Source organism: Neovison vison, chromosome 3, assembly GCF_020171115.1.
Source record: "Neovison vison isolate M4711 chromosome 3, ASM_NN_V1, whole genome shotgun sequence".
Lineage (NCBI taxonomy): Eukaryota > Metazoa > Chordata > Mammalia > Carnivora > Mustelidae > Neogale > Neogale vison.
Window position 1 is genome coordinate 57,292,220 of NC_058093.1, and position 15,703 is coordinate 57,307,922.

At 41.4% G+C, this 15,703-nt stretch overlaps 1 protein-coding gene across 5 annotated transcripts in view; it reads right to left on the reverse strand.

Moving 5' to 3' along the window:
• The window catches only part of LOC122902519 (CD302 antigen), a 135,656-nt gene that overhangs the window by 23,654 nt on the left and 96,299 nt on the right, over nt 1-15,703 (reverse strand). For 3 of the 5 annotated variants that reach the window (XM_044242160.1, XM_044242159.1, XM_044242158.1), the window contains exon 35: nt 13,071-13,725. The exons of 1 other annotated variant lie outside the window; for it this stretch is intronic. In XM_044242160.1, the coding sequence (XP_044098095.1) occupies nt 13,547-13,725 (179 nt within the window). In that variant the 3' untranslated portion in view covers nt 13,071-13,546. Of the gene's footprint in view, nt 1-5,438; nt 5,560-13,070; nt 13,726-15,703 lie in introns of those variants that run through there. One more of the 5 variants, XM_044242161.1, reaches the window with a different exon arrangement.

The following is a 15,703-nucleotide window of genomic DNA, read 5'->3' on the forward strand; positions in this document are numbered from 1 at the left end:
TAGGCAGAAGAATACAAAACAAACTGTTAACTTCACTACCTCAAAATTTCAACTGCCTTGTCCTTAGGTTCATCTCAGCATTAGCAGTGACCCTCAGTTAATTCACCCCCGAACCCTCCTTCTCATGCTATCAGTCAGTGAGTGCCCTAGAAACCAGCTCTAAGCCCTACTCAAGACATATATTTTTACTTTGAGAGGAAACGTGTTCAAGCAGAGGCTGGATACCTCTTGTGAGGAAAGCTGTTGAGGTTCATGCACTTCATGAGCAGAAAGCTAAGCTAAGCCTCCTTCGATGCGAAGTTATCTCTGCTATAACCCCATTCTCATTAAAATCTTGTTTCCATCAAATGAATAAATAAAATCTTTAAAAAATAAAAATAGTGAAGTGTGTAAACCTGGCGATTCACAGACCTGTACCCCTGGGGATAAAAATATATGTTTATAAAAAATAAAAAATTTTAAAAAATAAAAATAAAAATAAAAATTAAAATGAAAAAATCTTGTTTTGCCAAAATACTGCCATAAGTTTTCAATTAGAGGTTCTATAATATCTTCTGTAAAAATATATTTCTTTTTTTTTTTAAAGATTTTATTTATTTATTTGACAGAGAGAGATCACAAGCAGGCAGAGAGGCAGGCAGAGAGAGAGGAGGAAGCAGGCTCCCCGCTGAGCAGAGAGCCCGATGCGGGCCTCGATCCCAGGACCCTGAGATCATGACCCGAGCCGAAGGCAGCGGCTTAACCCACTGAGCCACCCAGGCGCCCCTGTAAAAATATATTTCAACATATAAACTTCACACACACACATACACACACACAACCTGCCCACAATGCTCTCTGCGAAGTGCTTTTCTATGATCTTACTCTTAACAGCTGTCCTGAAAGATAGGTAATTAATAATGCACCTAAGTGACTCTTTACGGATTTTGACTTTATAATTCTGTTGACTCCATATACATAGAAATTCAGGAGACTGATGAAAATTTTAAAAGCTTGTACTTAAGATTCCTAAAGTTTCTATATAGATCCTCTGCCTAAAATTACCATGTGCTAAAGAATAAAACGGCGTATCTACAAGGATATTTGTCATTACCGATCAGTTCTAGCAGAACTCTCTGTTCCCTTATAATTTCTTAAGCAACCAGGCACAGCACAAGAGGAAGTGATCCTTGGGAAACACTTGTTCTGAATGTTAACAAAGTGAAGGCAAAGACTGCATTTTTTCCCCTGGTCAATAATAAAACCTTTGCCCCTCTCCCACTAAGATATGAGTCACAGTGACTTAGCTTCCGCAAGAACAACTGTGGCAGACAGACAAAAAGGACGAGCTGTTTATTATGTTTATTACGCAGGGAGGCAGGAGTGGTGCTCCAAGTCCCTGACTAATCTAGAGGGCCTGTGGCTGTACTCTGGGTTGCAAGATCTCCCTGAAGCACAAGAAAATTCAGACACTCTTGACATTCCATTCCCTCTCCACATCACCCTCCCCAACTCACACTCCCTGATGTCTACCTCCATCTTCTCCTCTCCATCCCTTTGCAGAAGAGCTGTCATGAGATTTATTTATAGAATGGGGGTGCCAGTGTTACTCTGCACCTTTCTCCCTGAGCATCTCTGGTCCATTTTCTTATAGATTCAGTCTCGAGATCTGCCCTCAAAATTCAAAATAATCCACAAAAGAAATAAATACTTAATAGGTATCATAAAAAACTGTGACACTAACCCTGTTGCAAAACTAGTTTTCAACAGAGAAGCACATTTTTGAATACTTCTCAACAGTGAAAGAAGTCCTGAAATAATACCTAACTCTAATTTCACTTTCTCATTAGAAGAAAAAGAAACATTTATTAATGTTTCAAAATTTACAAAAACTATCTGAGATAATTTCCCGTAAAACATCACTGTGCCATTTACAAGACTTAGAAAAAGTTAGGGATGCCTGGGTGGCTCAGTGGGTTGAGGTCTGTCTTCCACTCAGGTCCTTTCCTGGGATCCGGCACTGCATCCGGCTGCATACAGCCAAGCAGGGAGCCTACTTCTCCCTCTGCCTGCTGCTCCCCCTGTTTGTGCTCTCTCTTTCTCTCTTTGACAAATAAATAAAATTTAAAACAAAAACAAAAGCAAAATAAGAGTTAGAAAAAGTCACATCAAAAGATTAAATGATTTGATGCTTTGAATTCAATTATGATATCAGTTCATGACAGAAGTAAAATAATTTGAAAGAAACAAAATCTCATTATCCCCCTTATTTTAAAAATCATTCATTTAAAATTCTTGGTCCTTTTATTATAAATTACAATAAAGTGCAAAGATACAACTCAAAACAAAACAAAAATTCCTAAGACATTAAAGTCTCTGCTATTATGTATCTTCCTTCTGGTAAGTGGAAAGATAAGCAAGAAGATGATGAATAAACAAGATGCATTCAGACAGCATCAAGTGCTCTGAAGAAGACACAATATGGACATGAGAATGTGGGGCATTCAGGGAAGGCCCGAGAAGGTGACATTTGAATGATGTGGGTGGGGGCAGCCATGGCAAGGACAGGGGAAGGGGAGGACAGTCTGGGCAGAAGAGTCTGCAGGTGGTTGAGTCCCCAGGGGCCCAGTGTGGATAAACACTGAACGGCTAGAAGAGCAGTGAAAGATAACCTCAGCGAGGAAGGCGGGGCACCCTCATCCAGGCTTGGAGGCTACGGCAATTCAAAATCCGTATCCTAGATTCTGATCCACATGATGACCACAGAAAGAAGACTTACTTTGACCAAGCTTATATCCACTCCTCTCACGCCACCCATGAGCGATCACCTACCCAGTAAACACAGTGATCAACTACTATGTGAAAAGTCACCATTACAGAAGAACTTTCGAAAAGGCGTGCCATGGAACCTTACTTGGGAATTGAAACAATGGTTTGTTCATCGTGATTTTCATGATAATGATGAAGAACACAAGATCACTTACACTAATGAACTCCAAAGTAACAGAGAACAGTAACAATGATTTCCACTTCACCGTTAAATTTACACTTCATGCAATACCATGGGAGCTTTGCTGTTAAGATCTTGCCACTCAGCTAATTTTGTGATAACCTTGAAAAGCTCTTTCTTCACTTAGTTCTAAGTGTAATAGGATTCCTGATCTTGTCTGGGTAAGATATTGTAAAGCACTGTGATGAAATCATCAGCATGTATATGAATGTGCTCATTAACCAGAAATATCCAACCCACATAAAATGGCACTCACGATGTCTTCTAGTCACAATAATTACCCTTCATTTTGTATGAAGAGAACAAAAGGAAGGACACCATGATTTAGCATGCCTACAACAGGTAAGAGCCAGAGTTCTCCCTTAATGCTCGTTACAGTCCTACAGGGTATTCTCTCCAAGTGCAATGAGTTAGGTAACTTTTTCAAAGCCATATGGTTTGTACCTAACTCCAAAGCTCATGTTCTTTCTAAATTAATCCTTAAAGCCTCCTGACTGATCGAAACTGGTTAATTACCTGCATTAATTTATTCAACATGTACTTCTTAAGCTCTTGAAAAGCCCGTTTAACTGTACTGGACTTATAAAAGGAAAAAGAGGGGCGCCTGGGTGGCTCAGTGGGTTAAGCCGCTGCCTTCGGCTCAGGTCATGGTCCCAGGGTCCTGGGATCGAGCCCCACATCGGGCTCTCTGCTGAGCAGGGAGCCTGCTTCCCCCTCTCTCTCTGCCTCTCTGCCTACTTGTGATCTCTGTCTGTTAAATAAATAAAAAAAATTTTGAAAAAAAAATAAAAATAAAAATAAAAGGAAAAAGAACACAATTTTTCAAAGAGAGCATGACCTGTTTTACTGTTCAAAACAACTTCTCTCTGGGGCACCTGGGTGGCTCAGTGGGTTAAAACTTCTGCCTTCAGCTCAGGTCATGATCCCAGGGTTCTAGGATCAAGCCTTGTATCCGCTCTCTGCTTAGTGGGAGCCTGTTCCCTGTACCTGCACCCCCCTCCCCCGCCAGCTTGTGATCTCTGTCAAATAAATAAGTAAAAATCTTTAAAAAAGAAAACAAAAACCCCCAGCTTCTCTGAAAAAGAGAGATACCAACATCTAGAATTTTTTTTTTAATGTGACAACAAAAGTAAATTTTGACTAACCTGAAGTCTGAAGGCAATGCAAACCCAGAAGGTGGGTTAAAGGACATTCAGATGTTACTGGCCAACATATGCGGGTGTGGATGGGGGTGTGTGTGTGTGTCTCAAAACCGTCCAGTCTTGTCTTAGACAAATCCAACATGCTCAGTATGAAGTGTGAAAATGAGCACATCTTGCGTGTGCTCCTTCATAGGCAGCAGATGGCATAACCAGTCATAAATGCTGACCCACAAGGCCTTCCAGAAAAGGAGCTTTGAGTTAGGGAGCAAGTTCTGAGCTGCTTACTCTACTGCCCCTCCAACAGAGACCCCTTACAATGTGCCTGCCTGTCAGCAGGCTTCCAGTAGGAACTTATAAAATGACAGCGAAATTCAAGGGAGGGAACCCCCCCCAAACAAAAACACAAAACACTCGCATAAGCATTTTATTCAAACCCACACAAGTATTCACTGAGTTCTTGTTTATTCTGTTCTTTAATTCCTAGAATGGTTTAATCAATCATGTTTTTGGATGGAAGTCTTTCCCCCATTCAGTATTTTGGACATGGTGTTCAAAAAACTTGTTAAAAACAAACAAAAGACCCACCTCACATATTCAACAGATTTGTCTATTTTCCTCAGGAGTCATTTGGGAAATGGCTGACTAACCATGTGTAACTGTTTTCGGGTGACACTTGCATGACCGCAGAGCAGACTGAAACGCTGTTTTAAATCACACGATTTAAGAGGAATCGAAGCTTCGCCTGCTCGAGTCCCACTTCGATCCAGGGGTTATTTGGCTGAACTGTTTTCCTGTTTCAACAACTCCAACGCCAGGCAGCGGGACCAACAGGGCGGCGAGCGCCGGAGGGCCCGCTTCCTCCCACCCCTGCCCTGTCCCCGCCGCGCAAAGGGGAAATCTCCGCAGCCAACTTCCCCGCTCCTCATCCCCAAATGGTCCGGAAACTGCCCCGGTGCGCGGCTCTGAGTCCCTCTGCTCTGCAGTCAACGAGCTCCCCGTCTGGAGACCGTCCCCGCGAGCGGGGTCTGCGCTGAGGCTGGGGGCACGGTGGGGGAGCCAGGGCGGGCTCGGGTCCTCGGCGACCCTTCCCGGGGCGCTCCGTCAGAACCCGCTGCCCGGGTGGGCGCGCGGGGCTTGTGGTGGCCGGACGCAGGGCCCCGGGGGCGCACGGGGGTGGGCGCGCAGGGCAGGGCGAGACCCTGGGGCGGCCGGCGGCTGCGGAGTCACGCGGGGCAGGGCCTGAAGGCGACCGCTCGGGGTCGGGCTCAGGGGCAGGGAGGAAGGAAACGCGGCCGGGGGCAGCTCACCCGCGACGGCGGCGGTGACCAGGCCCAGCAACGGCAGCAGGACAGCGGGCAGCGCGGGCCGGGGCATGACGGCGGCTGCGGACGCCGAGGGCGGCGCTCCTCGGAAGTGCGGGGCGCGGACCAACCCTCCCAGGCGGCCGGCCCCGGGGGGCGGGGAGGGTACGAGAGGGGCGGGAAGGGGAGGGGAGGGTACGTGAGGGGAGGGAAGGGGAGACGAGGGGGCCAGACGCCGGCTGACTTCCCCGCCCGCCCGCGCGCCGCCTCTTCCACGTCTCTCTCTGGTATTTGAAACTTATCATTTGACCTGGCATAATTTCGGACTCTCAAAAATGTTACAAAAAGAGTCCGAAGAATTTCGTAACCCTCAGCTAGCTTCTCTAACGTTAACACCGTGTAGAACTCCAGCAGAATGGTCGAAGCTGGGAAATTAAAACGCGTGTGATACTGTTCGCTGGTCTTCAGCTTTTGCAACGTCTCGTGAGTTGTCCCTCCGGGGGCCTTTTCTGTTCAAATCCAACCTGACGTTATACATGGCGCTGAGATGTCTTGTCTCCTGAGTGCCCTTTAATGGGAGACCGTTACTCGGTCATTGTCTTGACGACATCTCCTTTGAAGAGTACTGGACGATCGTTCTGTAGAATGTCCTTCAGTTTGGGTTTGTCTTAGGTTTCCTCTTAAGGGAGATTGGAAGAACGGGATTCAGGTTTTTTGTTTGTTTGGCGAGAGTACCACAGAAGTGATGAGTCCTGCTCAGGAGAGACACCGTGTCAATCTGTCTCACATTGGTGATGCTAATTTTGATCACTTGGCTCAAGTGTCTGTAAGATTCCTCCTTTGGGGCTAATGGTCAGAAACCTTTTCAAAGGCTCCTCCAGTTGGACTATGTCCCTTAGACAACACTGTTTTTTAAAAATATTTTATTTTATTTGAGAGGGTGAGAAAGAGTACCCACGCGCAGGGGTAGGGGTGGAGGAGAGGGAGAAGCAGACTTCTTGCTGAGCCCGAGCCTCAAGAGGCTGGATTTGAGAACCCAGAGATCATGACCTGAGCTGAAGTCAGACACTTAACTGACCAAGCCACCCAAGTGCCACCCTCAGACAACTTCTGTTACCAGCATCTTGGATGAAGGATCTTTAAACTCTGCCTGCACAGCCCTTGAAGGAACCAATTCTGCCCATACATTGATCTTGACCTTCTAGCTTCCAGAAATGTGAGACAACAAAGTTTTGTTGTTTAGGACCACCGCCCCCCCCCAAAAAAAAACTATGCTTGCTATATGTATAAAGTAGAAAACTGTAAATTGGGGAGGACATCTGGAACCAGCCAACACAATTAACAAAACAGGGCCAAGTAAGACCCTGACACAGTCTTATGTCATTAGCAAAAGGGTGCTTTATCTTATTTATTTTTTTAAAGATTTAAAAAATGTATTTGACAGAGACACAGCAAAACAGGGAATACAAGCAGGGGGAGTGGGAGTGGAAGAAACAGGCTTCCTGCTGAGCAGGGAGCCCAATGTGGGGCTTGATCCCAGGACCCTGGGATCAGACCAGAGCCAAAGGCAGATGCTTTGCAACTGAGCCACCCAGGTACCCCCTAAGAGTGCTTTAAAATTGAGTCTAAATTCAACAACAAAAAGCCAAAGAACTCAATTTCAAAATATGCAAATGATCTAAATAGATACCTCACCAAAGAAGATATACAGATGGCAAAAAGGGTATGAAAACACTCGGCATCATATGTCACTAGGGAATTGCAAACTAAAACAAAAATGAGATACCACTGTACACCTATTGGAATGGCTAAAATCCAAAGCACAATGCCAAATGTTGAAGATGCGCAAAAGGAGCTCTCATTCATTGCTGGTGGAAATGCAAAATGGTACAACCACTTCAGAAGACAGTTTGGCAGCTTCTTGCAAAATTAAATGTATTTGTACCATATATTTCAACAATTGTGCTTTAGTATTTACCTGAACAACTGCATAGGTATGTTTATAGTAGCTTTATTCACAGTTGATAAAACCTGAAAGCAACTAAGATGTCCTTCAATAGGTGATGGACAAACTGTGTTATCTCCATACAATGGAATATTATTCAGCATTAAAAAGAAATGAACTATCAAGTCATTAAAAGACAGGGAAGAACCTTAAATATATAGTACAGTATTAACTATGATCACTATGTTGCACATTAGATCTCCCAAACTTAATCACCTTATAATTGGAACTTTGTACCCTTTGTCCAACATCTCCCCATTTCCCCCACCCCCAAGCCCCCAGTAACCACAGCTCTATTCTGAGTTTGGCTGTTTTTGATTTCATATATAAGTGATACCATATGGGATTTGTCTTTCTTTGTCTTACTTACATTTTTTTGTATTGAGATATAAACTGACATATAATGTGTTTATTTCAGGTGTACAACATGACTTGATGCCTGAATATATTATGAAATGATCTCCATGAGTTTAGTTAACATCCATTGCCATTATAATTATAAATTTTTTTATTGGAACAGCTGGGTAGCTCAGTTGTTGGGTGTCTGCCTTCAGCTCAGGTCCTGATCCCAGGGTCCTGGGATTCGACCCTGTGTATGGCACCTTGATCAGCGGGAAGCCTGCTTCTCTCTCCCCCACTCCCCCTGCTTGTGTTCCCTCTCTTGCTGGGTCTCTCTCTGTCAAATAAATAAAATCTTAAAAAAAAAAAAAAGAAATTTTTTCCTTAAAAATAAAGAAGTTTTTTCTTGTGATGCTGACTTATTTCACTGAGTATAATGCTCTCAAGTTTCATCCATGTTGTCACAAAAGCAGGTTCCTTCTTTCTCATGACTAAATAATATTCCATTGTGTATGTATGTGGGAGATATATGTATATATATAAATTTTTTTTTATCCATGCATTCATTGACAAATACTTAGGTTGCTTCTACGTTTTGGCTATTGTCAATAATGCTGCAGTGAACACGGGAGTGCAGATATTTCCTCAAGATCTTGTTTTCATTTCTTTTGAATATACACCCAGAAGTAGGATTGCTGGATCATGATAATCCAAGCCCTAAAGTGGGGCTTTAACTCATGACCACAGATTAAGAGTTGCATGCTCATGGCCACGGTCACCAAACTGTGGAAAGAACCAAGATGCCCTTCAACGGATGAATGGATAAGGAAGATGTGGTCCATATACACTATGGAGTATTATACCTCCATCAGAAAGGACGAATACCCAACTTTTGTAGCAACATGAATGGGACTGGAAGAGATTATGCTGAGTGAAATAAGTCAAGCAGAGAGAGTCAATTATCATATGGTTTCACTTATTTGTGGAGCATAACAAAAAGCATGGAGGACATGGGGAGTTTGAGAGAAGGGGGTTGGGGTAAATTGGAAGGGGAGGTGAATCATGAGAGACTATGGACTCTGAAAAACAATCTGAGGAGTTTGAAGTGGCGGGGGGGGGTGGTGGTAGGTTGGGGTACCAGGTGGTGGGTATAATAGAGGGCACGGCTTGCATGGAGCACTGGGTGTGGTGAAAAAATAATGATACTGTTATGCTGAAAATAAATAAGTGAAAAAAAAAAAAAGAGTTGCATACTCTACTGACTGAGCTAGCCAGGCACCCCTGGTGATTCTATGTTTAATATTTTGAGGATGGGGTCTTTTCTTTCTTCTTCACAGACCCCTGTACCTCAACTTTACTGAAGTACCCAAGGACTGGTAGGGGAAACCAATCAATTTTCTTGATGGTTGTCAGTACAAATAATATGGCTTTTAATTTTGTCTGGGCCCTGTATGCCTTTTCTGTGATCCTTTTATTTGTCTTGGTCATTGCCCTTCCCCAATCCTCTAATCAGGTATTTCAAATTTTTTATTTTCCTCTTCAAGCTGAGACCCAATTTGCTACTCATGTTTCTCATCAGAACACCTTGCTTTCTACTCAGTAGAGACAGGAAGACCATCATGCGTAGAAGAAAATCTTCAATACTCTTCCCTTCTCTTCCGTGCAGGTCTTCCCTGTGTGGCTTCAGAGAGGAAGGCAGGCTTCCCCAATCCATCCAAACTCAGTTCCTCTTTCTGTGGGCTAGGACCTGCCCTTCACTTCCATTATCCCCAGTATCTTCTTCCGTGACTTCATCTCTCTCTCCCCTGCATCATTACCTTCTCTCAGTCCACTCTTGGGGAGTGTTTTGATTTGTTTTGTTTTCTCTCCTGTCAGCTTCTGAACCTGTGAACCTCTTTCCCCCCTTTTTGGAAAAAAACATTCTTCAACCCTCCTCCTTCTAGCTATGACCCAATCCCTGTCCTTTCCTTCTCCGCCATACTTTTTCACAACTTCACTTTCCCCATTTCCTTGTTTCCCTTTCACTTCAAAGCTCACTCTGGATTCTGACTCCACTAGCTACATTTCCACTAGCTTAGATCACTAATGGTTTCCTCATTTCCAGAGTCCAGTTTTATCGGACTTTGCTTTTCTGTTGTTGGTAATTGGAAAAATGTTGACTCGATCTTACTGGGCATTAGCCAGGAAACCTAAGCCCTGGGGCTTCCTGGGGCTGACTGTCAGCACACATAAGGTTCTTGGGGAAGGTGCCTGGGCTGAGCATTGCTGAGATCCCTTTTGGCCTGAGATAGGGAGGAAGACTATGTAACATTCGGCCAAAACATCGAATGAGACCTCTGTGTATTTCAGCTCCTGTAGGCCCAGGGGTGGGAAATATGGGATGAAAAGGAAGGGCTGATGAGGAAGACCAGTGAAGAGACTGCTGCAAATAATCCAGGAAAAATGATAAAGGCCTGAAATTAGATAGTTGATAATGGAGACAGCCACTCTGAGAAGACTGAGGTAGAATTGACAGAATTGTTGGATTAAGGAGATGAGAAAGAGAGTATTTGAGGATCAATTATGGGATTCTAGCTTAGGAGAAGAGGGGTATGGTGTCTTCATATTGTTCCAAAGAGAATATAAGAAGTAGAACTGGTTGGTGGAAATGGAAAAAACTTTCTAAAATTCTGCTTGTGATTAATTTAGCTTGGAAAAAAGAGAAGTATGTATATTAAATTTGTTGAAATGTAATATTGTAAGAATTTTTAAATTTAGAATATGCAGGGAAGTAGATATAACTTTGTATACATCATGAGGTCTAGTAAAAAAAGTCTTTGAGATCTAGTTAAAATTTTCTTCTTAAACAAAATAAAATTATTGTACTAATAACAATTAAGGCTTCATTTTTCCAAAAGGGTTTTAGGATTAAATGAACCTAAGATAAAGGAATCTGAATCTCTTTCCCTAGCCTAAACTCAGCAGGGCATGAGGGGGCTACCAAACTACTGCAGTCATTTGCAGAGGGGAGCTCCCAGATAATGGCAGCATCTTGCCCTAGGATCAGGGAGGGGAACATGCTGTGTGGGGGGGTGCAGGGAGGAAAAAGAGGTTGACTGTTGGTATCACTTCTACATTTGTCCCCTGTACCTGATCATTAGGTATATTTACTTGCTTTTTTTAGGTACTTGATTTTGAGAGCTCAATTTTGTTAGATCACGTGCGGGGGTCAGATTTGCTAGGGAAGACTGGGAAGGTCTGTCTTCAGTTCTTCTGACACATCCCCAACAGTGAAATGGGAAAAGGAACACAATATGAGCATTTCTGGTCATGAGAAGGACTGATGTTGATAGTCCAGTGGAGGTTAGAAATATGAGTCTGGAACTGAATATGTGACCTATTGACTTAGAAGGAGGTGACGAAAGCCTTGGGTTAGGCAGTGGGGGTGGAGCTCCTGAAGAAGCACCAAAAAGAAGAAGTAAGTGAGCCATAGTTGGAATTTCTGCTGATCCGTAGTTAAAAGACTTGTTAAGAATTGCTGAGTCAAAGGATCTGAAAAAGAGACTCAAATCAAACATTCAGAGTTATAGGATGATTATATTTTCAAAAAAATAATTAATTTATTTATTTTGAGAGAGAGAGAGAGAGTAGGGGGAGGGGCAGAGGGAGAGGGAGAGAGAAACCCAAGCAGACTCTGTGCTGACCGCAGAGCCTGACGTGGGGCTCCATCTCACATTCCATCAGATCATGACCTGAGTCAAAACCGAGTCAGATGCTTAACTGACTGAGCAACCCAGGTACCCAGGTGCCCCTGATTGCATTTATTCTTTAAATAAAGGATACCTCTCATTACAACAACAGCACACTTTATTTTTTGTTATACTATATGCCTAACATTATAAACCCCAACCTAGAGATTTTTTTTCTACAAGGATCAACAACACTTTTACTTAAAAAAAAAAAAAAAACCAACTTGATTACAGCATCACTACTATATACAACTTTACTTTTCTTTTTTAAAGATTTTATATTTTATTATTTTTATTTATTTTTATCTTTATTATTTTTTTTTCCAATTTATTTATTTTCAGAAAAACAGTATTCATTATTTTTTCACCACACCCAGTGCTCCATGCAAGCCGTGCCCTCCTATGGACTCTGAAAACTATATTATTTTTTAAGTAATCTCTATACCCAGTATGGGGCTTGAACCGACAACCCCAAGATCAAGAGTTGCATGCTCTTTCGGCCGAGCCAGTCAGGCACCTTGTTTAGATGTACTTCTCACATCAAACTGATTTAGTTCTTTGAAGAAAATCTTTAACAACTAAAATTTTACAGATCACAGGGCAGAGGAATAGTCTAACAAAGTCAATAAAAATATTTCAGGATAACTGCATTATAGTTTTATACTACACTAGAACTGCCTTAGAAAATTATAAGTTTCTTATAGTATAAACACTCTAAATCTTAAAATAAATCTATGAATATTATGTAAAATATTATAAAGTATAAATATAAACACTGAATAAACATTGACCATGTCCAGTGGAAACTATTATTAAAAATATATTCTTGGTGATAAAATTTAAAGTGATAATCACAAAACAGTGTTTCCTTAATCATTTATCATCTAAAATATTTTATAGTAATCACAAGGTTTAGAATTTTACAATAAAATTTTCATTTTTACAAATGCAAATATACAATTTCCTTCATAGACCCCTTTTCTCTAGCTCACAGAAAAAGGCAACAAAGTAACAAAAATTTCTTAGTCAAAATTTGACATATATAAAGAATAAAAATTATGAAAATTTCAAGAACTTGTATTGTTAGCTGGTTCCCTTTATGAGGAGGAACCTTTATGGTTCCCTTTAAGAGGAGAGAGTTATATGTTGTACATAAGACAAGACAAAAGCACACTGCTACAGTATATCTAAATCAATCCACAAGCAATGTTCCCACACTTTAGGAAAATGTTAAGTACTAAATCTCCTTTAAAAGCCACTGTTTTATGAATAATTATGACAAAACAAAATATTTGCATTTAAACAATTTTGATATGAAATATCTCTGGAACAGTATAAGAAGCATCTTTTCAAAAGCATTAATTTGCTCTGTTAAAAAGTAAGCATATCTCATTGTTTAATAATTTCTCCCAAATGCTACAAATGACTATTTTGAAATAATATTAATATTATTCACAGTTATGTTTTGACCTCGAGGTACAAATTTCCCATTAAGCTGGATTTTTTTTTTTTTTTTTTTTTTAAGTAAGCTCCACACCCAGCATGGAGCCCTGTGCAGGGCTTGAACTCACAAGCCTGAGCTCAAGACCTGAGCTGAGATGAAGAGTTGGACACTTAACTGACTGAGCCACTGAGGCACCCTAAGTTAAATATTCATAAAAGCTACAAGGTAGATTTGTGACCTAGCAACATGCCAATATTAAGTCTCTAAGCAGTTGTGCCATTCATATATACATTTCCTAATTACTAAGTACATTCTTACAGAGAAAATGCCCATTATATCTGCTAGCCTACAAATAATTTAGACTTTAGTTCTAGCTTTGGTTCTTTTCCATTCTACCAAAGTTCTCTATTCTATTAAGTAAGGTTTTAAACATGGCACTTTGTGGGTAATTCACTTTAGATACCAGCACAGCGATAAAGAACCGAGAAAGTACTTACAACTTCTACTTGAGGACAGAATAAATACTGACACTGGGAAAAACTGAAATGGCTCATTTTCCTTAACACATTAGTGCAAATTAGCAAACTTTTAGAAAAATTTAGTCATGGAAAGTGGGAAGCATAATCTCATCCTCATTCATTCCTTGTTCATACCGAACAGAAGAGAAGCCCACCCAATGCAACCGGTTCCTTTGGAAGAGGAACCAAATCAGGGCACTGACGAGAGCTAAGACGCTTAGCACAGCAAATGTGATAGCTATTCCTCTGTAATCAGGGCCTAGAACAGAGAAAGGTTTGACATTAGAGGAGAGAATATAAAAGTCATCATTACTGATTTATACATTAGGCTGTGCATCACACGTGTAAACTCTGTACAAATCAGACACAATAAGCACATGACCGTTTCACAGCATTAAGACAGAAAGCAAACTGCATCATCACTCGAGTGTTTTCTTTTCAGATTTCACTCTTTCCTCTTTCATTTAAATTCTATTCATTGTTTTAGCAATTTTCTTCTAAAGAAGTTAAAAAGATCTTTATTCTCACTTTACCCCAACACCCTTTCAAGAACATTACTCTCAGTATATTACTTTACTTTGATAGCAAATTGCTAAAAGTTGTGAATTTTTGTGTTTGACTTACCAAGGGCCAAATGAAGTGTTACTAGCTTTAAAGCAAATTTAAGGTTTTAAGGGCACCTGGGTGGCTCAGTGGGTTAAGCCGCTGCCTTCGGCTCAGGTCATGATCTCAGGGTCCTGGGATTGAGTCCCGCATCGGGCTCTCTGCTCAGCAGGGAGCCTGCTTCCCTCTCTCTCTCTCTGCCTGCCTCTCCAACTACTTGTGATTTCTCTCTGTCAAATAAATAAATAAAATCTTTAAAAAAAAAATTTAAGGTTTTAGGATGACTTCATTCAGTGCCTAGCTATTCAGTTGCAAATGCTATCCCAGACACCTTCTTTGCATACTGCCCAGATGGGCTCATTTTGTCCCCTTGCTTTATTTATTTTTTATTTTTTTAATATTTTATTTTTATTTATTTGACAGAGAGATCCCAAGTAGGCAGAGAGGCAGGTAAAGAGAGACGGAGAAACAGGCTCCCTGCTGAGCAGAAAGCCGACATGGGGCTCGATCCCAGGACCCCCAAGATCATGAACTGAGCTGAAGGCAGAGGCTTAACCCACTGAGCGACCCAGGGAGCCCCATGTCCCCTTGCTTTAAATACAATCTCTATGCTGACCTCTCTCCTTTCTCATATGTCCGATTGCATGCTAGACATTCCATATGAATATCTCCTCCACATGGATAGCTCAGAATGCCAAAGCAGAGCTCTTGGTTTATGCATGGTAACCCTGCTCCCCAGATCCCCCTCCACAATCTTCCAGTTGTTATCCATTTCACTCAGCGAAGAACCTGAACCCTTGTCCCTTGCTTCCAGAGCCCTAGGTGCCTGGTGCCTGCCTACCTTTCAGCTTTTCCTTGAGCACTAATCAAGCTCATTCTGTTCTAGGCTCTTTGTTCCAACTGGTAGCTCTACCTGGTGTATCTCTTCCCCTGATCTTTGCTTGGCTGGTCTTTCAGATCTCAGCTTCAGTGCCTCCTGTTCTTAAATGTCTTCCCTCATAACCTAATTGAAAGAAGCCATCCCCCTACCCAGCACACAGAATAGGGCATGAGATATAGTAGATACTCCAAATACTTGCTGAATCAATGCACACACACACACACACACACACCCTACAGATACCAATCATCTAGCATTGGGGTTTTATCTTTAATATTTATACACCAAAAGGACATTTTTATGCTAAATCTTCAAAAATGTTGCAGTGAAAAATTTAGAGTTCATTTCTCTAGAAATGAAATTAAGATGAGATTTTTATGGTTATTTTATATATCAATTCATGATGAAATCTAAGTTTAAATTATGACTTCCTATAGATGTTCCTTCCAGGAAATTTTTTAAAAAAATTTTTTATTAACATATAATGTATTATTTGTCCCAGGGGTATAGGTCTGTGAATCATCAGGCTTACACAATTCACGGCACTCACCATAGCACATACCCTCCCTTCCAGGAAACTTTAAGTAATTAAATCCAGTTTTGCATTGTTGCTAAGTTAATCATGAGTTTTATGGGAATGAGGAGAAAGGAAGCAAACTAACTGCAGAATTAGACCTTTGAGCTTTTACATATTTGACTGATAGAATCAAATACATCTCAAGAATATATTCAAAGAAATGAGTTCCCCAATACT